This window comes from Tachypleus tridentatus, chromosome 6, assembly GCF_004210375.1.
Source record: "Tachypleus tridentatus isolate NWPU-2018 chromosome 6, ASM421037v1, whole genome shotgun sequence".
Classification (NCBI taxonomy): domain Eukaryota; kingdom Metazoa; phylum Arthropoda; class Merostomata; order Xiphosura; family Limulidae; genus Tachypleus; species Tachypleus tridentatus.
Window position 1 is genome coordinate 28,339 of NC_134830.1, and position 25,584 is coordinate 53,922.

At 36.3% G+C, this 25,584-nt stretch overlaps 1 protein-coding gene across 1 annotated transcript in view; it reads right to left on the minus strand.

Moving 5' to 3' along the window:
• Positions 1–18,562, minus strand: part of LOC143254459 (ADAMTS-like protein 1) — a 31,744-nt gene extending 13,182 nt beyond the window's left edge. Inside the window, exon 1 of the mRNA XM_076509642.1 lies at positions 18,039–18,562. Coding sequence (XP_076365757.1) covers positions 18,039–18,089 — 51 coding nt within the window. The 5' untranslated portion in view covers positions 18,090–18,562. The remainder of the gene's footprint in view (positions 1–18,038) is intronic.
• Between the last annotated feature and the right edge of the window lie 7,022 nt (positions 18,563–25,584).

Genomic DNA, 25,584 nt, shown 5'->3' on the forward strand with positions numbered 1-25,584 from the left:
GCCGTGGGGGCGTATAATGTGACGGTCAATCCCACTTTTCGTTGGTAAAAGAGTAGCCCAAGAGTTGGTGGTGGGTGGTGATGACTAGCTGCCTTCCCTCTAGTCTTACACTGCTAAATTAGGGACGGCTAGCACAGATAGCCCTCGAGTAGCTTTGTGCGAAATTAAAAACAAAACAAAAAACATTATCAGTTCTCGTCAGTATATTAAATGCATCCAAAAAAAAGTTCAAAGTAATTGTACCCTTAAGAAAACAATCACGCACTCTGACGGGAACGTGATCACCTAAAAATAATTATTTTTATACTGAATTTCATATAACAGTAACCTGATGTCACTGTTAACGACAGGAGTTTCAGCCTTAAAAGAATATGTTTCCTGTTTTTTACACAGTTGATGAGAAAAACTCGAAATAATCTACGGTCGCATTATTCCCACTATTCAATGAATTTTCACTGGATCTAGTTGGTCTAGCCTAACATACTATATTGTAATCGGCGCTATATAATAATACGCCATCAGAGTTGTAAGCTTTAAGGAAGTGACGAAACAACTTAATAGTTCATGCACGTGCTAAGAACTGGCATTCTGTAAATGAGTGAATAAATATGGAACAATATAAATACGTTCAACATTAAACAAAACATGATGGTAATACAATATGTGCAACATCAAACAAAACATTATGGTAATAAAATATGTGCAACATTTAGAACGTGGAATTATCTATCCTTTTCTAAAAATTAAAATCGAAACTCCTAAATTTCTATAATTATATGCTTTTACTTTAAAATATTCAAGAGACTTTCCCCAGTGACATAGCGGTATGTCTACAGACATTTTAGTTATTAGTTACAGAAACCTGATTTCGATAAATGTGGTGGGCAGATCATAAATAGCCCATTTGTACTTTTATTGTGTGTGAGGCTCGGCATGGCCAAGTGGATAAAGCATTCGAAGCGTAATCCGAGGGTTGCGTGTTCGAACCCCTGTCACACCAAACATGCTCGACCTTTCAGCCATGGGGACGTTATAATTTCGGTCAATCCCACTGTTCTTCGATAAAATAGTAGCCCAAAAGATGGTGGCGGGTGGTGATGACTAGCTACCTTCCCTCTAGTCTTACACTGCTAAATTATGGACGGTTAGCGCAGATAGTCCTCGTGTAGCTTTGCGTGAAATTCAAAACAAACAATGCGAAAGAACTCTTCGATTGAATAATAAATTTTAAAACAACTGACGCACTTACGTTGCAGTTACCAGAAGTTTTTGAATAAAGATTTTACTTCGCAAACCATAAACGATACACAGTTAAAGCGATCACAATAGACGAGAAACATTCATCCGCGAATGGAATTATTTACTAAGTTTTTGATACTTAATATGGGGAATGATTGTATAAGGTTAAAAGTAGCAGTCAGTGACCGAGACGTTAATTACTAAATAGTACATTATTGTGTAAAGAGTCTGCTATTCTATATTTTGTGTCATGTAAATAAAAATAAAAATAATCTCATCTTGTCTCTAGTAGTATCATACACGGTTAAAAAAAACAGCATTGTAACATAAAGAATTTTTGTGACGATTAGTGCAGCCAACAAAACCTACTGCGTCACATAAGAGTCTCAATTTTCCAAACAATAACTTTTTATAACTATGTGTCTCCTGGGTGTTATTCGGATAACGACATTTTTTGTCTTCTCTCAAAGTAGCCAAAAGGCCCGAGAAATCTTATATCGAACCATGGACTCATTCCCTTCCTTACATCCAGTTGCTAAACATAAAATGAAAGTATTAAAAAGAAGGCAAGCGTTTTATAAAAGTTTATTTTTCTTCTACGTTCTCTGTGATTAATGTGGATGGTAGAAAGAAGCAGAAAAATTTAATGGAAGTAGAATTATCTCCAAACACAGGTAGGAGTGGTCCAGTGAGTAATGGGGCAGAGGTAAAACTGTTCATTCCAAACAAACAAGTTTCGTTCGGTATTATAAAACGTTGATGTAAGAATGAGTTTGAAAATAATGGAGTTTGAGTTAAAGTTTGAATTCTGTTCTATTGTGAGGCATAACATCCGTTATTACGTTCTATTGTGATGTAAAGTTTTAGCGTCATTTCTTTGTAAGCAAAACATTAGCGTGTGTTAATTTTACTGAAAGATGTTCATGTTTGTCTTTGCATACGAACACTGTTGAACATTCTGGAAAGTAGTACAGTTTTATAAGTAGTTAAACAGTTTCAGCTGAACTTTAAGAACTGGAAACTTCAATATTCCACTGTTCTTTAGTATATTGGTAACAGTATTAATTGCTTTCTGAATATAATTAAAGTAAAAATCTCTCTTTCGGGGACGGTATAAGGACTCGAAAGCCAATTTTAAAGATACAACGGTCATTAAAACAGAAAATAAATTTATAGTAGGGTGACAAAACAAACCTTCACTGTTTCTCTTCATTCTATTCACATTCTAATGTTTTATAAAATAATATTATTTTGGTTTTAAATGTGCATCTGAGAATCCCAGGAACTTGGATCAAGTAAATTGATGGTGTTTGCAAGTTCTCAAGAATTGAGCGTCCATTTCAAATTTCCGGAGTTTCAGGACTGTTTCAGTAGGCCAGGTAAGTAGGGTGCTTGACTCGCAATCTGAAAGTCGCGGGCTCGATTTCCCGTCGCAACAAACATGCTCACTTTTTCAGCCATGGGAGAGTTATAATGTGACGGTCAATCCTACTATTCTTTGGTAAAAGAGTAGCCCAAAAGTTGGCGCTGCGTGGTGATGACTAGCTGCCTTCCCTCTAGTTTTACACTGCTAAATTAGGGATGGCTAGCGCAGATAGCCCTCATGTAGCTTCATGCGAAATTCAAAACAAACAAACAAACCTCCCGGTAAACTTAAGTTTAACTTCTTTAACTACATGTTCCCTTTCGAGAGTACTTATAACATTTTGAAATCTCAATTTATTTCCTACAGGGATGGTTTACAGAGCCTAGAGACACTATACACGAATATTTTTTAAATAATGTTTCTCTTGAGTTCGTTTCTTAATGTATTGTTTACAGGACGTAAAGTGTGTGACCACTGTTTTAATATTATCTCTCGTGTGTTAAGTTCACAGTGTACTGAAGACATACCTGTTTCTAGTGTTTTAATGTTGTCTCTCATGTGTTAATTTCGCAGTGTATCGAAGACGTACCTGTGACTACTGTTTTAACATTATATCTCGTGTGTTAATTTCACAGTGTACTTAAGACGTACCTGTTACTACTGTTTTAATATTGTTATCTTTCGTGTGTTAATTTCGTAATGCACTGTTTAAAGGACGTAGCTGTCTGAAAGACTGATGCTAATTTTCTCGCTAGTTTCTGATGCCATAAAAGAGGTTGTAAAAGCTGTTAGAAATGAGATGAAGCAGAAGACATTGATGTACGTTTTGTAGACTTCTTTCCTCTGCAGATATTGGTAAAGAAAACACACGCTTGTTCGTAACTGTTATTTATTTCCTTCACGTGTTTAGCAAGGTTTGTCACACAGCTCATAAAACGTTGTCAAGCAGTTGGTTCACTAGGCTTAGAGATCTTAACGACCGACCTAAAAATATTTATGACTGAACCAACATCTACTTTATACAGCTATCATTTCTATAACTAATAATTTATATATTAAGTAGTGGAATACAGGTTAAGTAGGTTGATGTAATTACGTTGTAACTCGCACAACGAAGTAATAATTTACAGATGATGGAAGTTTATCGAAGTACTTTGCTACTTATAAACAACAGTAGTGCCTTACTGATAAAAACAGTTTTCTAAATTACGTTGCAACTTGCATAACGAAAAAAAAACTAGCTACGTTGTAAACTACGTACAAAGGTAGTAACTGAGGCATTTAAAGAAATTTACCAAATTATATTATAACTTAGCCCCAAATTTGTAATTTACAAACCAAAGTAATATAGCTTTCACACGTATAAAATAGTACGTTACATTAAAGTCCCTGATGTGTTGAAATATTAAGAGTGCTAATTCTTGTAAGTATAACAAACGAAAACCTTATAAACTAAAGAGTTGTCTTTACGGTCAGTTACTTCTGAAATCATGGGCTCCTTAAACGGTCAACTGATCATGTGTTTGTTTATTTTAGCGCAAAGCCACATTGGGCTATGTACTGTCTCCACCACAGGGAACCAACCCCGGATTTTTGCGCAATAAATCCGTAAACTTACCGCTGACAGAGGACAAACAACAACGCTAGAACAGTTATTTTGTCATATGTAGATAACAATTATTGTGTAAAGAAATTCACGAAACAATATGGGTCACTCCAGGTTTAATCACCTAAAATCAAACTGAACACTTTCGCTTTAAGAAACCATTCCGATAACTTGTTTAAAACTTCCAACCCTAGAGAGCAACCAAAGTTGGATGTTATTGTAGTTTTGTCCTTTTGAATTAAGCACAAAGCTACACAATGGACTATCTGTGCTTTGCACACCACGGGTATCGAAACCCGGTTTTCATACGGCTGAGCCACTGGAGGGGGCAAGGTTGGATGTAATAATCAACTCACCACCAGAAACCTCAAAATAAAAATGTAAACACAACTACCTGAAAAGAAAGTCACACAAAAAGTCACCTTTTTCAAACTAGAACACACTGTCATATCCGAGAAGGTCAAACTAGAACACACTGTCATATCCGAGAAGGTCAATGGCTAACTTTAGAACCGATTTTAAGTACATATGAAAGTATATGTCCGGTGAAGACAAGTTTGGAGAATGTTTCACAAGAGAAGATGCAAAGTAGGCTAAATACTTCAAGGTAAACAATCCATCAGTTCACCAGAGATACAACAGACAAACAGTTCACCACAGATACAACAGACAAACAGTTCACCACAGATACAACAGACAAACAGTTCATCACAGATACAACAAACCATCAGTTCACCACAGATTGAAAAGTTTGATTTTGAAAAATATTTAAAGCTTACTGAGCTAAATATCACTTTGGAAGAAATAAACTTAGAACATATGAAAATAACATGATAAAAATATAGGAAAACAAAGACGGAAAGTGGTGTGACCGAAATATAGGACAACAAAGACGGAAAGTTGTGTGACCAAAATATAGGACAACAAAGACGGAAAGTGGAGTGACGAAAATATAGGACAACAAAGACGGAAAGTGGAGTGACTAAAATATAGGACAACAAAGACGGAAAGTGGTGTGACTAAAATATAGGATTAAAAAGACGGAAAGTGGCGTGTCCGAAATATAGGACAACAAAGATAAAAAGTGGTGTGACTAAAATATAAGACAACAAAGACAAAAAGTCGTGTAACTAAAATTTAGTACAACAAATACGGAAAGTGGTGTGAGTAAAATATAGGACAACAAAGACGGAAAGTGGTGTGAGTTTAATATAGGACAACAAAGACGGAAAGTGGTGTGAGTTTAATATAGGACAACAAAGACGGAAAGTGGTGTGACCGAAATATAGGACAACAGAGACGGAAAGTTGTGTGACTAAAATAGAGGACTACAAAGACAAAAAGTAGTGTAACTAAAATATAGGATTAAAAAGGCGGAAAATGGCGTGTCCGAAATTTAGGACAACAAAGATAAAAAGTGGGGTAACTAAAATATAGTACAACAAAGATGGAAAGTGGTGTGACTAAAATATAAGACACCAAAGACGGAAAGTGGTGTGACTAAAATATAAGACACCAAAGACGGAAAGTGGTGTGACTAAAATATAAGACACCAAAGACGGAAAGTGGTGTGACTAAAATATAAGACACCAAAGACGGAAAGTGGTGTGACTAAAATATAGGATACCAAAGACGGAAAGTGGTGTGACTAAAATATAGGACACCAAAGACGGAAAGTGGAGTGACTAAAATATAGGACAACAAAGACGGAAAGTGGAGTGACTAAAATATAGGACAACAAAGACGGAAAGTGGAGTGACTAAAATATAGGACAACAAAGACGGAAAGTGGAGTGACTAAAATATAGGACAACAAAGAGGGAAAGTAATGTGACTAAAATATAGAACAACAAAGACGGAAAGTTGTGTGACCAAAATATAGGACAACAAATACGGAAAGTGGTGTGACTAAATTATTGGACAACAAAGACGGAAAGTGGTGTGACTAAAATAGAGGACTACAAAGACAAAAAGTGGTGTATCTAAAATATGGGACAACAAAGACGGAAAGTAATGTGACTAAAATATAGAACAACAAAGACGGAAAGTGGTGTGACCGAAATATAGGACAACAAAGACGGAAAGTGGTGTGACCGAAATATAGGACAACAAAGACGGAAAGTGGTGTGACCGAAATATAGGACAACAAAGACGGAAAGTGGTGTGACCGAAATATAGGACAACAAAGACGGAAAGTTGTGTGACTCAAATAGAGGACTACAAAGACAAAAAGTGGTGTAACTAAAATATAGTACAACAAAAACGGAAAGTTGTGTGACCAAAATATAGGACAACAAAGACGGAAAGTTGTGTGACTAAAATAGAGGACTACAAAGACAAAAAGTGGTGTAACTAAAATATAGTACAACAAAAACGGAAAGTTGTGTGACCAAAATATAGGACAACAAAGACGGAAAGTGGAGTGACGAAAATATAGGACAACAAAGACGGAAAGTGGAGTGACCAAAATATAGGACAACAAAATCGGAAAGTGGTGTGACTAAAATATAGGACAACAAAGACGGAAAGTGGCGTGTCCGAAATATAGGACAACAAAGACAAATAGTGGTGTAACTAAAATATAGGAAAGAAAGACGAAAAGCGGTGTGACTAAATTATAGAATAACAAAGACGGAAAGTGGAGTGATTAAAATATAGGACAACAAAGACGGAAAGTGGAGTGACTAAAATATAGGACAACAAAGACGGAAAGTGGAGTGACTAAAATATAGGACAACAAAGACGGAAAGTGGTGTGACCGAAATATAGGACAACAGAGACGGAAAGTTGTGTGACTAAAATAGAGGACTACAAAGACAAAAAGTAGTGTAACTAAAATATAGGATTAAAAAGACGGAAAATGGCGTGTCCGAAATTTAGGACAACAAAGAGAAAAAAGTGGGGTAACTAAAATATAGTACAACAAAGATGGAAAGTGGTGTGACTAAAATATAAGACACCAAAGACGGAAAGTGGTGTGACTAAAATATAAGACACCAAAGACGGAAAGTGCTGTGACTAAAATATAAGACACCAAAGACGGAAAGTGCTGTGACTAAAATATAAGACACCAAAGACGGAAAGTGCTGTGACTAAAATATAAGACACCAAAGACGGAAAGTGGTGTGACTAAAATATAGGACACCAAAGACGGAAAGTGGTGTGACTAAAATATAGGACACCAAAGACGGAAAGTGGTGTGACTAAAATATAGGACAACAAAGACGGAAAGTGGAGTGACTAAAATATAGGACAACAAAGACGGAAAGTGGAGTGACTAAAATATAGGACAACAAAGAGGGAAAGTAATGTGACTAAAATATAGGACAACAAAGAGGGAAAGTAATGTGACTAAAATATAGAACAACAAAGACGGAAAGTTGTGTGACTAAAATATATGAAAGAAAGACGAAAAGCGGTATGACTAAATTATAGAATAACAAAGACGGAAAGTGGAGTGACTAAAATATAGGACAACAAAGACGGAAAGTGGAGTGACTAAAATATAGGACAACAAAGACAAAAAGTGGTGTGACTAAAATATAGGACAACAAAGAGGGAAAGTAATGTGACTAAAATATAGAACAACAAAGACGGAAAGTTGTGTGACCAAAATATAGGACAACAAAAACGGAAAGTGGTGTGACTAAAATATAGGACAACAAAGACGGAAAGTGGTGTGTCCGAAATATAGGACAACAAAGACGGAAAGTGGTGTGTCCGAAATATAGGACAACAAAGACGGAAAGTGGTGTGTCCGAAATATAGGACAACAAAGACGGAAAGTGGTGTGTCCGAAATATAGGACAACAAAGACGGAAAGTGGTGTGACTAAAATATAAGACAACAAAGACGGAAAGTGGTGTGACTAAAATATAGTACAACAAAAACGGAAAGTAATGTGACTAAAATATAGTACAACAAAAACGGAAAGTAATGTGACTAAAATATAGTACAACAAAAACGGAAAGTAATGTGACTAAATTATTGGACAACAAAAACGGAAAGTAATGTGACTAAATTATTGGACAACAAAGACAAAAAGTGGTGTGACCAAAACATAGTACAACAAAAACGGAAAGTTGTGTGACCAAAACATAGGACAACAAAAACGGAAAGTTGTGTGACCAAAACATAGGACAACAAAAACGGAAAGTTGTGTGACCAAAACATAGGACAACAAAAACGGAAAGTTGTGTGACCAAAACATAGGACAACAAAATCAGAAAGTGGTGTGTCCGAAATATAGAACAACAAAGACGGAAAGTTGTGTGACTAAAATAGAGGACTACAAAGACAAATAGTGGTGTAACTAAAATATAGTACAACAAAAACGGAAAGTTGTGTGACCAAAATATAGAACAACAAAATCGGAAAGTGGTGTGTCCGAAATATAGGACAACAAAGACGGAAAGTGGTGTGTCCGAAATATAGCACAACAAAGACGGAAAGTGGTGTGTCCAGAAATAGGACAACAAAGACCGAAAGTGGTGTGATCAAAAATAGACGGAAAGACAAAAATAGACAAAGACGGAAAACGGTGTGACTAAAATATTGGATAGGAAAGACGAAAAGCGGTGTGACTAAAATATAGGACAACAAAGACGGAAATTGGTGTGACTAAAATATATGACAACAAAGACGGAAATTGGTGTGACTAAAATATAGGACAAGAAAGACGGAAACTGGTGTGACTAAAATATAGGACAAGAAAGACGGAAACTGGTGTGACTAAAATATAGGGCAACAAAGACAAATAGTGGTGTAACTAAAATATAGGAAAGAAAGACGAAAAGCGGTGTGACTAAATTATAGAATAACAAAGACGGAAAGTGATGTGAATAAAATATAGGACAACAAAAACAGAAAGTGGTGTGACCAACAGTAGGACAACAAAGACGGAAAGTGGTGTGACCGAAATATAGGACAACAGAGACGGAAAGTTGTGTGACTAAAATATAAGACACCAAAGACGGAAAGTGGTGTGACTAAAATATAAGACACCAAAGACGGAAAGTGGTGTGACTAAAATATAGGACACCAAAGACGGAAAGTGGTGTGACTAAAATATAGGACAACAAATACGGAAAGTGGTATGAGTAAAATATAGGACAACAAAGACGGAAAGTGGTGTGCCTAAAATATAGTACAACAAAGACGGAAAGTGGTGTGACTAAAATATAGGACAACAAAAACGGAAAGTGGTGTGACTAAAATATAGGACAACAAAGACGGAAAGTGATGTGTCCGAAATATAGGACAACAAAGACGGAAAGTGGTGTGTCGAAATATAGGACAACAAAGACGGAAAGTGGTGTGTCCGAAATATAGGACAACAAAGACGGAAAGTGGTGTGTCCGAAATATAGGACAACAAAGACGGAAAGTGGTGTGTCCGAAATATAGGACAACAAAGACGGAAAGTGGTGTGTCCGAAATATAGGACAACAAAGACGGAAAGTGGTGTGACTAAAGTATAAGACAACAAAGACGGAAAGTGATGTGCCTAAAATATAGTACAACAAAAACGGAAAGTAATGTGACTAAAATATAGTACAACAAAAACGGAAAGTAATGTGACTAAAATATATGAAAGAAAGACGAAAAGCGGTATGACTAAATTATAGAATAACAAAGACGGAAAGTGGAGTGACTAAAATATAGGACAACAAAGACGGAAAGTGGAGTGACTAAAATATATGAAAGAAAGACGAAAAGCGGTATGACTAAATTATAGAATAACAAAGACGGAAAGTAGAGTGACTAAAATATAGGACAACAAAGACGGAAAGTGGAGTGACTAAAATATAGGACAACAAAGACGGAAAGTGGAGTGACTAAAATATAGGACAACAAAGACGGAAAGTGGAGTGACTAAAATATAGGACAACAAAGACGGAAAGTGGAGTGACTAAAATATAGGACAACAAAGACGGAAAGTGGTGTGACTAAAATATAGAACAACAAAGACGGAAAGTGGTGTGACTAAAATATAGGATAAGAAAGACGGAAAGTGGTGTGTCCGAAATATAGGACAACAAAGACGGAAAGTGGTGTGTCCGAAATATAGGACAACAAAGACGGAAAGTGGTGTGTCCGAAATATAGGACAACAAAGACGGAAAGTGGTGTGACTAAAATATAGGACAACAAAGACGGAAAGTGGTGTGACTAAAATATAGGACAACAAAGAAGGAAAGTAATGTGACTAAAATATATGACAACAAAGACGGAAAGCGGTGTGACTAAATTATGGAATAACAAAGACGGAAAGTGGTGTGACTAAAATATAGGATAAGAAAAGACGGAAAGTGGCGTGTCCGAAAATATAGCACAACAAAGAAAAAAGTGGAGTGACGAAAATATAAGACACCAAAGACGGAAAGTGGCGTGTCACAAATATAGTACAACAAAGAGGAAAAGTGGTGTGACTAAAATATAGGACAACAAAGATGGAACACGGTGTGACTGAAATATAGGACAACAAAGATGGAACACGGTGTGACTGAAATATAGGACAACAAAGATGGAAAGTAATGTGACTAAAATATAGGACAACAAAGACGGAAAGTAATGTGACTAAATTTTAGCACAACAAAGACGGAAAGTGGTGTAACCAGAAATAGGACAACAAAGACCGAAAGTGGTGTGATCAAAAATAGACGGAAAGACAAAAATAGACAAAGACGGAAAACGGTGTGACTAAAATATTGGATAGGAAAGACGAAAAGCGGTGTGACTAAAATATAGGACAACAAAGACGGAAATTGGTGTGACTAAAATATAGGACAACAAAGACGGAAAGTGGAGTGATTAAAATATAGGACAACAAAGACGGAAAGTGGAGTGACTAAAATATAGGACAACAAAGACGGAAAGTGGAGTGACTAAAATATAGGACAACAAAGACGGAAAGTGGAGTGATTAAAATATAGGACAACAAAGACGGAAAGTGGAGTGACTAAAATATAGGACAACAAAGACGGAAAGTGGAGTGACTAAAATATAGGACAACAAAGACGGAAAGTGGTGTGACTAAAATATAGAACAACAAAGACGGAAAGTGGTGTGACTAAAATATAGGATAAGAAAGACGGAAAGTGGTGTGTCCGAAATATAGGACAACAAAGACGGAAAGTGGTGTGTCCGAAATATAGGACAACAAAGACGGAAAGTGGTGTGTCCGAAATATAGGACAACAAAGACGGAAAGTGGTGTGACTAAAATATAGGACAACAAAGACGGAAAGTGGTGTGACTAAAATATAGGACAACAAAGAAGGAAAGTAATGTGACTAAAATATATGACAACAAAGACGGAAAGCGGTGTGACTAAATTATGGAATAACAAAGACGGAAAGTGGTGTGACTAAAATATAGGATAAGAAAGACGGAAAGTGGCGTGTCCGAAATATAGCACAACAAAGAGAAAAAGTGGAGTGACGAAAATATAAGACACCAAAGACGGAAAGTGGCGTGTCACAAATATAGTACAACAAAGAGGAAAAGTGGTGTGACTAAAATATAGGACAACAAAGATGGAACACGGTGTGACTGAAATATAGGACAACAAAGATGGAACACGGTGTGACTGAAATATAGGACAACAAAGATGGAAAGTAATGTGACTAAAATATAGGACAACAAAGACGGAAAGTAATGTGACTAAATTTTAGCACAACAAAGACGGAAAGTGGTGTAACCAGAAATAGGACAACAAAGACCGAAAGTGGTGTGATCAAAAATAGACGGAAAGACAAAAATAGACAAAGACGGAAAACGGTGTGACTAAAATATTGGATAGGAAAGACGAAAAGCGGTGTGACTAAAATATAGGACAACAAAGACGGAAATTGGTGTGACTAAAATATAGGACAACAAAGACGGAAATTGGTGTGACTAAAATATAGGACAACAAAGACGGAAATTGGTGTGACTAAAATATAGGACAAGAAAGACGGAAACTGGTGTGACTAAAATATAGGGCAAGAAAGACGGAAACTGGTGTGACTAAACTATAGGAAACAAAGAGGAAAAGTTTTGTAACTAAAATATAGGACAAAAAAGACGGAAAGCGGTGTGACTAAATTATAGGACAAAAAAGACGGAAAGCGGTGTCCCCAAAATATGAGACAACAAAGACGGAACACGGTGTGACTAAAATATAGGACAAAAAAGACGGAAAGCGGTGTCCCCAAAATATGAGACAACAAAGACGGAACACGGTGTGACTAAAATATAGGACAACAAAGACGGAAATAATGTGCCTAAATTATAGGACAACAAAGACGGAAAGTATTGTGCCTAAATTATAGGACAACAAAGACGGAAAGTATTGTGCCTAAATTATAGGACAACAAAGACTGAAAGTAATGTGACTAAATTATAGGACAACAAAGACGGAAAGCGGTGTGACTAAATTATAGAATAACAAAGACGGAATGCGGTGTGACTAAATTATAGAATAACAAAGACGGAATGCGGTGTGACTAAATTATAGAATAACAAAGACGGAATGCGGTGTGACTAAATTATAGAATAACAAAGACGGAAAGCGGTGTGACTAAAATATGGGATAGCAAAGACGGAAAGCGGTGTGACTAAAATATAGGATAGCAAAGACGGAAAGTGGTGTGACTAAAATATAGGATAACAAAAATGGAAAGTGGTGTGACTAAAAGATAGGACAACAAAAATGGAAAGTGATGTGACTATAATATTGGACAACAAAAGTGCAAAATGCTGTGATTAAAAGATGGGACAACAAAGATGGAAAGTGGCGTGACTATAATACAGGACAACAAAAGTGTAAAGTGCTGTAATTAAAAGATAGGACAACAAAGGTGCAAAGTGCTGTGAATGAAACATAGGACAACAAAACTACGAATTCCTTTGAATGGAATATAGGACGATACATAGAGAAAATACTATGATTGAAATACAGGACAAAGATGCAGAGTGATGTGCTTGTAATATAGAACAACAAAGCTTCCAGGAATAATATAAATAATTTTGATCTGATCTAAGCCGGTGTTTCTGATTCAAACTAGTGTTCCTAATTCAGAACAGTGTCTATTATCTAAGCCAGTGTTTTTGATTCAAACCAGTGTTTCTGGTCTAAGCCAATGTTTCTGATCTAAGCCAGTGTTTCTGGTCTAAGCCAGTGTTTCTGATCTAAGTCAGTGGTGTTTCTGGTCTAAGCCAGTTTCTCTTGACAACCACAATCTGTTACAACCATGTTACCGGTTCATGGGGTTTCACTAAAATAAACAAATAAAAAACTCACAAAATATTCTTATGTAAGATGATATTGTAGTTTTTCTTTGTACTTGAGTGTTAGTAATCTGCGACAGTTTACGAGACAGCGAGACGAGCTCTGGAATAGAAGAGGTTGACAAACGCTGATATAAGCGACTGTAGTAACAAGCGCTGTGTAAAGTGTTCCTTTCCATTTCATTAAAAGAGTTGTTGTGTGTCGAAGGCTCAAGAAAAAAACGGACAAATTTCCGATCAGGTTGATTCATGCATGCAATAAATCGTCTTACTTACAAACATCATCGAACAAATCATTGATTCATGCGTGCAACAAATCGTCTTACTTACAAAGAGCATCGAACAAAGCATTGAATTGGAAACATCAGTTGTTACGTATTTACGCAGACTTCCGGAGTCCTTTGATATTGTAGACAGATCGTCTGTTTGGAACGTTCTGAATTTCAATCAACTTCATAAATATAGTTGAAAAGTCTATTTAATGTTTTACATGTTGAACTGTTTATATCAATAGCGAACGAAACGACCGTTTTGAGATGAACGCGGGAATCTGTCAGGGGCGAATTATATCACTGACTTTCTTTGGAATACCAGTAAACTTTATTACGAAACAACTACAAAGACTGAGCAGTAAAAATAAAACGAAGAGACTTCGCAAGTTATGCCTGCCTGTTGCACACTACAATATCTAACACTAAAACGACTTTGCTTATTTGTGATTAAACACAAAGTTGCACAATGGGCTATTTGTGTTCTTCCCACCAAGGGTATCGAAACCCGGTTTCTATGGTTTTAAATCCGTGGAAATGCAGCTTTGCCACTGAGAACTACTAGAAAGATCCTGCCACTAATCAAATCGCGCAACATTGGATTATTCATTAATAAACTGGATTCCTGTCAAAACATTTCTCCCCACCCCGCAACATTGGATTATTCATTAATAAACTGGATTCCTGACAAAACATTTCTCCCAACCCCCCCCGAAAACTTATCTCTATGGGAGAAAATAGCTTCATCGATATCAGTTGTGACGTCATACCCAACACAAACAACGGTATAAAAGAAACATTATCTCAGTCTGTCAGAAATTTATCGAAAATCAACATCTGGAAATGGAAGATTGTTAGTTATCAAACAGACCCTCGCTAATACAGCGATATGTCTCCGGATTTACAACGCTAAAATCAGAGGTTCGATTCCCCTTAGTGGGCCCAGCAGATAGCCCGATGTGGCTTTGCTACAAGATAACACATAAACACACAGTTATCAAACAAAGATAGAAACAACATATAATCAGTTTTTATATCTAGTTCTGAAACGTGGAAGCCAAACAAACTAATACAGCAAAAGAACTCGTCGGGTTTAAAAATAAATATCTGGAAAAGTTATGAAGGTCAAGTGGTCAGTCTTTTTAAAGTCCATATATAACTGCCCGACATTGTATTAGTATTATAATCCTAGGAAACACGGCATGGCTAGGTGGTTAAGGCACTCGACTCATAATCCGAGGGTCGCGAGTTCGAATCTCCGTCACACAAAAAATTTTAATATTTATATCTAAATACTATGTGAATTATAGAATAGGTTCGCGAATATGTAATTACAGGAGTACCTATTGTAACTGTAAACGCGTAAGAACACATGCTGGACTGTGAACAATTTAGTATGCATAATAAATGTACACTAGTAATTAAATGTTGTAAGGTTCAGGTACCTTTAACGTACCTCGTTGGCTGAGCAGTAAGTCTGAGGGCTTATCACATTAAACATTGGGTTTTGATACTCGCGATGAGCACTGCATAGGTTGCCCCTTGCAGTATTCTAATCAACTGACAAAGTGTCCTTAGTGTGTTCTAACAATCATTCTCTGGAGCGAAGTAAAACAGCTAATTTTTTAATGGCACTTAATATTATCCTGTTCAATGCCGTAAACGAGATAACTTGTCCAAGCCGATCGGTAACACAGTGCCACGGACGAGTTAATTCATTCTCAATAATACCTAACTTCAACGCTAGATGTCAGCACCATACATGCATTTGACCTACTTACATATTGTTTCACTTTCGATCCAAAATGGCGTCACGAAAAAAAGGTTACAAAATGAAGAAGCATTAGAGTTGTATTTTGAACTTGGTTCGGCGTTGCCGTAGCAGCTGAAATACTTGGTAGTCAACAGGTTAATACTGTAAGTTCGTTCTTTCATCTTTTTTATTTCGGTTTGTTTGTTTTTACGTTTTGAATTTCGCACAAAGCTGCACGAGAGCTACTTGCACTAGCCGTCCCTAATTTAGCTGCACGAGACAAGAGTGAAGGTAACTAGTCATCATCACCCACCGCCAATTCTTGTGCTGGTCTTTTACTTACGAATAGTGGGATTGATTGCAAAAATTATAGAGCCCCCCATGACTGAAAATGGCGATGATATTTTGTGTGACGGGGACACTCTCATTATGGTCATCTCTATTTCGTTCTCCACTGGTTCAATTGCAAGCTTGAGAGTTTAAACGCTAAAATCAGGATTCGATACCTACAACTACAGAACTAAGCCCATTCTGTAGCATGGAATTTGAACACAAAACTAACATCTCTGTTTCTTTCTCAGTTGGCCAGGTGGTTAAAGCACTCGATTCGTGCTCTAAGGGTCAAGGGTTCGAATCCTCGTCACACCAAACATGCTCATCCTTTCAGCAGTGGGCATGTTATAATGTCACAGTCAATCCCACTATTAGTTGGAAAATAAGTAGCCCAAGAATTGGTGGTGGGTGGTGATGACTAACTGCCTTCCCCCTAGTCTTACACTGCTAACTTAGAGACGGCTGGTGGATATAGCCATCATGTAGCTTTGCGCGAAATTCAAAACAAACCAATCATTCTCACTTTAACAAACTACGTGAAATGAATTTTCCGATAAAATAGTTTTATCAAGGTTTTTCCAAACAGTCGATAAAATAATTATATATAATCTAAATTAATTTACCGACAAATATCGTTTATTAGAATTATCAAAACAATGACTAAAATAATGAAAATGAATGCATCTACGAATATCGTTTATCAAAGTTTTTCAAACCATCGCTAACTAACCTAAATGTACTCACCGACGAATATATTTTTTATCAGATTATTCTACCATTGCTAATTAATATAAGTGATCTCACCGACGAATACAGTTTATCAGTGTTGTTCAAACCATCGCTAAACTAACCTAAATGAACTAACTTACGAATATAGTTTATCAGAGCTGCTCAAACCATCATTAAACTAACCTAAATGAACTCACCGACGAATACAGTTTTATATCAAGGTTTTTGAAACCATCGTTAAATTAACCTAAGTGACTCACTGACGAATATAGTTAGCAGAGTTGTTCAAACCATCACTAAACTAATCTAAATTAAGTTATCGAGAAATAAAGTTTTATCAGGGTTTTTCAAGCCATCGCTAAACTAATCCACATGAACTCACCGACGAATATGGTTTATCAAAGTTGTTCAAACCATCTCTAAACTAACCTAAATGAACTCGCTTACGAATATAGTTTATCAGAGTTGCTCAAACAATCATTAAACTAACCTAAATGAACTCGCTTACGAATATAGTTTATCACAGTTGCTCAAACCATCATTAAACTAACCTAAATGAACTTACCGACGAATATAGTTTTATAAAAAGTTTCCAAACCATCACTAAAGTAACCTAAATGAACTTACAATTTAACTCCTTAACTGTTAAAATGCTCGTGCCGTATCGTTAAAATGAGGTGTATTATAAGCTTGAGGTCCTGTCTAGGGTAACCGCTTACATCCGACCAAGTATCCTGGCTACGAAGGCAAGAAATAATCATTGATTGAATAAATCAAAGTTCATCTGATATCAGTTTCGCTTATGTTTCTTTTCAAACACTGATATGTTGAATCCAAACATTGACTTAAAAAATGTAATTATTCAAGAGACGGATTTAAAGTTATAATAATTTTTTGGGGCCTACTTCCCAAGTAATTTTACACGGAATAAAATTATCAATGGGGTCCCTTTAGGGCCATGGGTCAAGGGGCTGATCACATCTGGCCCCTACCTATATACGTCCCTGAATTACTCCCTAATGTTACGACCAATCTTTGTAAGTTGATGACTTGTGTGAGTAACAACAGTGCACCGTAAACATTTGATGTTTCATTAAAGTTACGCTAAAATCAAGGGTTTGATTCCCCTCGGTGGGCTCAGCAGATACCCGATGTGACTTCGCTATAAGAAAACACATATATTAAAATTACGGGAAGTAAAATGCTAGCTTTTTTGCTAAACAACAAACACTAAACAGTTCTTGTATTACTTTAACTTAAATTCAAATTACCGTTCTCTCGCTCAAATTAAGACTTGGCTCGTTTAAACTTTAGCCCTATGATTCCTCTGTTTACTCATTTGTATAGTTTAACTATAAACACATTCTGAAAGAGATCTGTGGATAGACTTGACTGTATATTAACGTAACGATGCTGAAACAGAACGTAGGGACGATATAAACTATTACATTTTGAGTAGAAACATTTTACATACCATGAGAACAGTGATAACAACATGAAAACGAGTTCCTGTTCGTAAAGCCATTGGTTATATTGTTGAATATCAGACAGGTGGCTTCACGGCTTCGCTGTTAACGACGAATGTTTGTAGCAGGAGTCAGATGTTCTCTTGTACAATAAACTGCAATTGTCCAGAGTCTAATAAACAAGACCTGCAAACAAGTGTTTACTCGTCTTCAATGAACCTCACGTAAGTCTTTAGACGAGTTCTTAGAGCTTGAAAACACCAACAATATAGGCGCAATTCTTCCGTCTCGCCATGAGCCAACCCTTATTGTAATTAAGTTTTCAATCTTGTTCTCTAGGCTAATTACAAGCTATTATGTTCCCCCTCACCGAGCAAAACATTTTAATTTTTTAGATAAATACTACCAAATACTTCCAGTTTTAAGAGTTCTAATTAACTTTTAGTCTGATACTGAGCTATTTACAATTATTTATCAGATACACTTAACATGCGAGGATCAGTTGCTGTACACGTTACACAGAGGCACAGTGTATCTGTGTTCTGGGCCGCTGTCTTAACACAACTCTTCTTTTGCTGACGTCACTAATACGCATGCGTGGCATCCTGCCCGCTAACAAAACTTCACTTGAAGTACCAGTCCCGTGATCGATGGGAATCCAACAGTGTGTAACAGTGAGATAAAGTAACTCTTGCAAGATGGAAGAATTATAAAGAAAAAAACACAATCACCAACTCCGGCTGAGTGTTAAAAATGAAACGTGTTTATTGTGGGTGGTTTCTAGAAAATCAATCACCAACTCCGGCTGAGTATTAAAAATTAAATGTGTTTATTTTAGGTGGTTTCCAGAAAATCGTCAGTTTTATTAGACTAAATGGCTGATTTTAAAGGAAACCCCCACGTTTAAAATTACTCTAGGGGAATCCGAAACATTGATAAGTCCCCCAGGAGGACAGCGGTAAGTCTTTGGATTTACAACACTAAAATCTGGTTTCCCTCGGTGTGCACAACAAAAAGGCCCCAGTTACGTATTATAATTTATCTCGGACGAGTCACTAATTTATCATACTATGTACATTCTGTGTTAAGATTTCAAATAGCCGGAAATTTTAATTTAGAAATTATTTGAATTTGTATATGTATCAAAGTTATGATATCTGCTAACATAATTGACACACAATTTTATTTCTTAACATAAATATATATTTAATACACAAAAAACAATACAATTTATAACAATGGTTATTATAATTAATTATTTACATACAAAAACTTTACAAACTCACAAACAATATCCAATCTAATATATTGTCTGGAACTTAATATTTTATGGACTGTCCAGGTCCACGAGGCGCAAATTACTTTTATTTTGATACACAGGTACACTTCAGTTGTGACGAATGTTAGCTAGCTCTATTATTGTTTGGCCTAATGTGATTTACAAGCTTACTTTTCATAGGGTAGTTATTTAATACTCTCAGAGAAATATTAACGTCCGAAGTTAATTCTTTGAAATTGAACGGTTCGTAATGTACGAAATCTACAAACGTTTCTTGTCAAATTCTGTAGTTTTACTGTTAATAAGTGTTAATCGCAGTTATAGCTTCCAAGGCTTACAGTATTCTGACTGTATCTGAGAAACAATATATAACTGTCTCCTGATGTCCTGTTATGGCTTGCTTTTATATACCAATCATACAATATTTTTGAGCCTTCAACAATGTTCGAAGACACGCTAGTATTTTCGTAAACTGCATATTGTTGATTCTTGCTCTCGAGAAGCTTCTACAAATTTAGAGAACAGGTGGCACTTAAGCAATACTCATCCAACAATATACGACACATGCATAAAATAAAAACTATACTGAAACAAACGTAGATATTAAAATAAATATATAATAGTATATCTTTTACAGTTCCAGTGACACAGCAGTATGTCTACTGACTTACAACGCTCGAATCCCGGATTTTCATACCCGTAGTGGGTTAAGTATAGATAGCCCATTGTATAGCTTTGTGCGTAACTACACACAGAACAAAAAAAAATCACAACAGAAATCCCAACGAGGGCTATAACAAATCACACCCAGACAAACATACAGACATTAATAACCATAAGTTTTATTCGGGTAAGTTTAGGTGTGTATAATGTATTTCAAGTACTATCACAGAATGTGCTCGATATACTATCAGTCTTTCTCAATCAGCTATTCAGTGCTATCCCTAAATTAAACTCTTGAAAGGTGTATACGTTCTGCACAGCTTATCCACATGCGCGGATTTTATTTAATTACTAATTTTATCCAGTTGAAAGTAAAATAAGAAAAATAAAAGCGATAGCGATTTGTTAGAAAGCGATTTATATACGCAGTATGATATCGTTTTGAAATATACTGACACGAAATATTTTTTCAGCAAATTGTGTAACAAGTTAATAGTAAAAAACAAAAAATGTGTTTCGTCTTTATTCTCAACTATCAGAGACCAGCAAAAATAAAATTAACAGCTTTATTGTAACAGTACAATAAAGTAACAAATTCTTTCAGTACACGATTTCTAGAATAATAAAATTTAATTCTAATCGCAGGCGCCGAAATTTATTATAATCCCACTTGTCTTAGGCCTAACATCAGTTAAGCCTTTTTTAAGTACGGCTTGTGTTCGTTGAAAAATAAATTAACATTAAAACTTGCGTTCGTTTTTTGTTTTATTTCAGTTAGGTTAAAACTTATTATTAAAATTTATTATAATAAAAAAATTATTATACTACCTAATGTTGGACTTTTTTAAGAACGTTCGTAAGCTTTTAATGTGTTATTGTATAAAATGTCTGTTAAGGTATATTTTCACTCGTCTTTTGTTTGCATTCATTGAAATACGGGCATGAGCATTTAGATAGTAAAGTGCGCAAGCGCATATTGAGGAGAGACAAAAACTGAGAACTATTATAGTGTACCATGCCAAAACTTCATTGAATAAAATTAATGGCTATCATTGTACAACTGATTAAATTTTGTAACTGAATGAGAAGTAATATTTTATTTACCACCGTAATTATGAAGATTTTCTCTATGGTTAACCTGTATGTAAACATAAGAACGTGACACATAATGTAATTAGCCTATTTTCGCTAGACACATAATATATATCAAACTCTTTCGCGGGTGCTTTACAAATAAAAACTCAGGTGTGACTAAATTTGCTTGTTTCGAATTTTACACAAAGCTACTCGAGGGCTATCTACGCTAGCCGTCTCTAATTTAGTAGTGTAAAACTAGAGTGAAGGCAACTAGTCATCACCACCCACCGGCAATTCTTGGGCTACACTCTTTTACCAACGAATAGTGAGATGGACCGTCACACTATAATGCCCCCGCGGCTAAAAGGACGAGCATGTATGGTTGGCAGGGATTAGAACCCGCGACCTTCGAATTACGAGTCGAGTGCCTTAACCACCTGGCCATATTGGGCCAACTCAGCTATGCGCTCTATTGAACAGTTTGACCATAAACAGGGGCGTAGATTTTTTACACCCGATGGGAGGGATGATTTTTTGCAACCATTTATGTGGACTGTTATATTTACAAATTGGTAATCTCTGATTATATGAACCTGAAAGCTGTAAACATACAGTTACAGAGTAATCTTGTTGCCACGATACTTCAAGGTTTCCATGTAGGTTTGTATAAGTGAGGTGTTGTGAACAGTTTTCAAAATGTAAATAGAATAAAGACAAATGTGTCACAAATTAACTGCCACATGAATTTATTCCTGCACACTGCACAGTATAAAAGATGGCCATTATACTTGACAAGGTTACTAATGACTTTCATTGCATGAATTACGTTTTCAAATATTAATAAAATTAGTAATTACCCTTGATAAGTTTATATCTACAGAAAAACTGTTCTTGTTGTTTGATAAAATAATTAAAGTGTCTTTGCGAACTCTTGAAAATTACACATCAATACAATGTAGCACATAATTATTCATACTTTTCATTGAAGTAAGATTCATTTATTCTTCTAGTCTACATGTTCCCAAACGTAGACCTCCTTTGTGATGACCTGTTTATGAATTCCTTTATAAACTCTTCTATATTTATCTTGTCGACCTCATCTTTGTGAGTGTGACAAACTGCCACATGGTTGAGGCGGCACTGAGACATAGTTGACCTTAACCACGTTTTCAACCGTCTTAATGCAGAAAAGCTGTGATCACATTCGCAGCTGGATACTGGACATACAAGCAAAATTTTCATGAGAAGAAACACTTCACTAAACATCTGCTGGCTTGTTTCATGCATTTTACAGTAAGCGACCTTCGCACCTTTCAGAGATACTGCTGTTGTTGTTCCTTTGAACATGGGCAACTGAAACTCGAGCCGTTATGCAGAGATTTCTGGATAGAAGTTTATAACCGAGTTCTCAATCTTGCCAGATGTGATCATGTTCTCAAGTTCCAGATATTGCCTCAAGTCATTGTTGTCTGCATTGAATCTAGTGGTCAGATGCTCTATGACTGTGTCCACAAATTCAAAATATTGGCTTCTGTAGTAATCTCTAGCTGTTGTAGAATGGTGTGCTGAGTCATCACCTGTGATTCTTCTGGGGGGTCTGTGAATGCGTGGTAGTTCAATAGGCACCAGATCTAGGGAAGTCACCATTTTCTCAGCTTCATCAAATATCTTCTTGTAATTTTCCTCTGTTTGAAATACCCACAATTGATCAACTGTCATTGCAGATACTTCAATCATGCCAGATACTGTCACTGATTTTGCTTGAAATGCATGTTTTAGTTCCTCTAATGCAGCTAATGGATGCTGAGCCATCAACAATCCCAAAACTATCTTTTCTTTGTCAAATCTGTCCAGCAGACTTCGTGCTTTCACCGTTGCATCTGATTTTTCATTTGCTAATTCAGACAAAGAATCAACAATGTCACTGTAGTGATCATTAGCACATGTAATTGCAGATAGGCGGCACAACCAGCGTGTTGGACATAGTGGGCGGATGTATTTAACTGGACCATTGTGGCTGTCTGACGACACAATATTTTCAAAAATTGTCTTATATTTGCTTTACCTGTGAAGCAAGACACCAAGTTCATGTACCCACTGGATAGAATCTCGAACACATTCAAAAGCTTCAACTGCATGTTGCATTATCAAATTAGCCTTGTGTGCTCCGCAGTGAAAAAACAAAGCTGACGGTTGCTTCTCTTTTATTTTTGCCTGACATCCACTGTACGCACCACTCATGTTAGTGGCTCCATCATACGTTTGTGCTCTTAATCCTGACAGTGGTAAATTGAATCTAGTCAGTACATCAAGTATAGTCAAAGATATTGTTTCACCAGTTGTATTGGAAACACTGTACAAACCAAGAAATGTATCATGGACGTCAAGGTTCTCATCTATGTATCGTACACATATTGCTTCCTGTTCGGCACCTGTAACATCTTGAGTGCCGTCAACCATTAATGCAAAGATTTTACTTTGCTGCACTTCGTGTGCTACATTCCTCAGTATTTGATGACTGAACATCTCCATTATTTCATTCTGATCCTGGGGTGATGTGAATGTGGTTTCCTTTGATAAGTTGGACGTCAACTCAGGATCTTCCTCTTCCAGGAGCTTCATTAACTGCAGGAAGTTCCTCTCCGTATCAGTATGTCTACGTAATGCTAAACCTTGACGCAATAAGAAACGTAAACTTCTGAATATTTTTGCTAGATTTCTTTTGCATTCTTCCTGCTGCTTCTTTTTTACCATCATGTAGCTGGACAGTCACTGGAGTTACATCAAGTGAACCTTCTGGAGATATAGCGAATCTGTACTGAGAAGAGGGTTGGTGTTCGTTGAATTTCTGTTTTGTCTTTTTCCAGTTGCAAAAACCGGTGGATATGAAGGTATACTCCACTGGCTTCTCCAATTTCCATGTAAAAAGGCCTCTATTTTCCGCCTTGGCACAATAAAAGCATATGACTTTTTGAGTCTGATTGTCGAAGTGCAGCCATGGGAACTCATAAAGCCACTTGCCCTGGAAGTTGATATTTTGAGATTTTGCTTTTTTGTCATGGTGTTAGTTATGCGTCTTGATGACATGGTTTTCCAGACTGTATCTGTGGAGTGTCAGATTTTTCATTATTGCACAAACTTGTTTCACAACTATCTGGTGGTTCATGATGTGCAATAGTTGCACAAGCATTTTCAGACTCGTCCTCTGATGAACATAGTATTTCCTCTGTATGGCAAGTTTCTATTCCTTTGCTTCAGGTTGTTGGATTATCTATCTGCATCTGCATTGTCACTTGTAGTACTAGTAACTGGCTTGTAGAACTATCTAATATGGGAAAGTTTCAGACGCTTGCTTGTCATAATTGGAATCTGTTTCCCAGATGACTCAACAGGCTAAAATACAGTCTTTATTGAAAAACTCTAACGTACAACGAATGAAGATAGAACAGAATGGAAGTAGGACTGAACTGTACAATGTATTTAAGTCGAACGCGCGAACCTCACAGTGACTCCCGAGCCGACTGACCGCCTGGGCATCGCTGGGACAATAATGTGTGCTAGTTACAACACAAGTAATTGCAAGCTTCTCGAAAAATCCTTAAAGAATCACAAATATATTATATTCCTGTTAAAGCTCATCAAACACATTGTGATATAATATCTATACGCACGTCTATTAAATAAAAACCTAAACAAAAAACTAGCAATACAATTCTACAGGCTGTTGAAATCGCTCCTTTTGTGTTCTAATTATACAAGAAAATACAATATTTTTACTATCTACGATAAGAGAATATATTGTTCTTTTACCATAAAGCATCAGCACTTTATTAGAGGGAGGTGATAATCTGAAATTTCATGGATTAATGAGGGCCACAAACACAGGTCTAATGAGCCATGTTGTAAAATCGAGGCTGAGACTAAAGGAAGCGGGGGTGGGTGATGTATGGCGCGTCTGGATCCGAGCGGCCCGAACCTGTCGTTAACTGTACGCTAAACGTACACTATAGTCAGTGGATTCTGAAAAAGCCTACATCTAGGCCTAATTATGTAATTCGATTGGTAAGAACACGAGAATCACAAGAACAAACACACAATTTGTAGGCCCGTGATGCAATAAAACAATTCAACAGACAAAACTGTAGGGGGGGATGATTGTATGCACCATACCCCCCACCTAGAATTAATGGGGGATGTATACCCCCAATTCCCCCAGGATCTACGCCCCTGACCTTAAATATCCAATAAAATATCTTTTTCTATTAACAGAAATATTTTTCTACAAAAACTGTAGCATTTAAACGTTAAGTGAAGCTTTGGTTTATTCTTTTATATAGAAGAAAACAAATTCAACTCGGTTTTTGTAAAACTTTTAAACTCTATCAAAATTGTTAAAACACTCCAAACATCAAAGTTTGTAAGCCTAAATATTTAACCTTTATTTAGAATAAAGTTTTTAAATTGCGAAGTTAAAAACGTTGGACATTTTTTATTATTAACCTGCACAATAACCTTGAATTTTAACCCTTCAATAT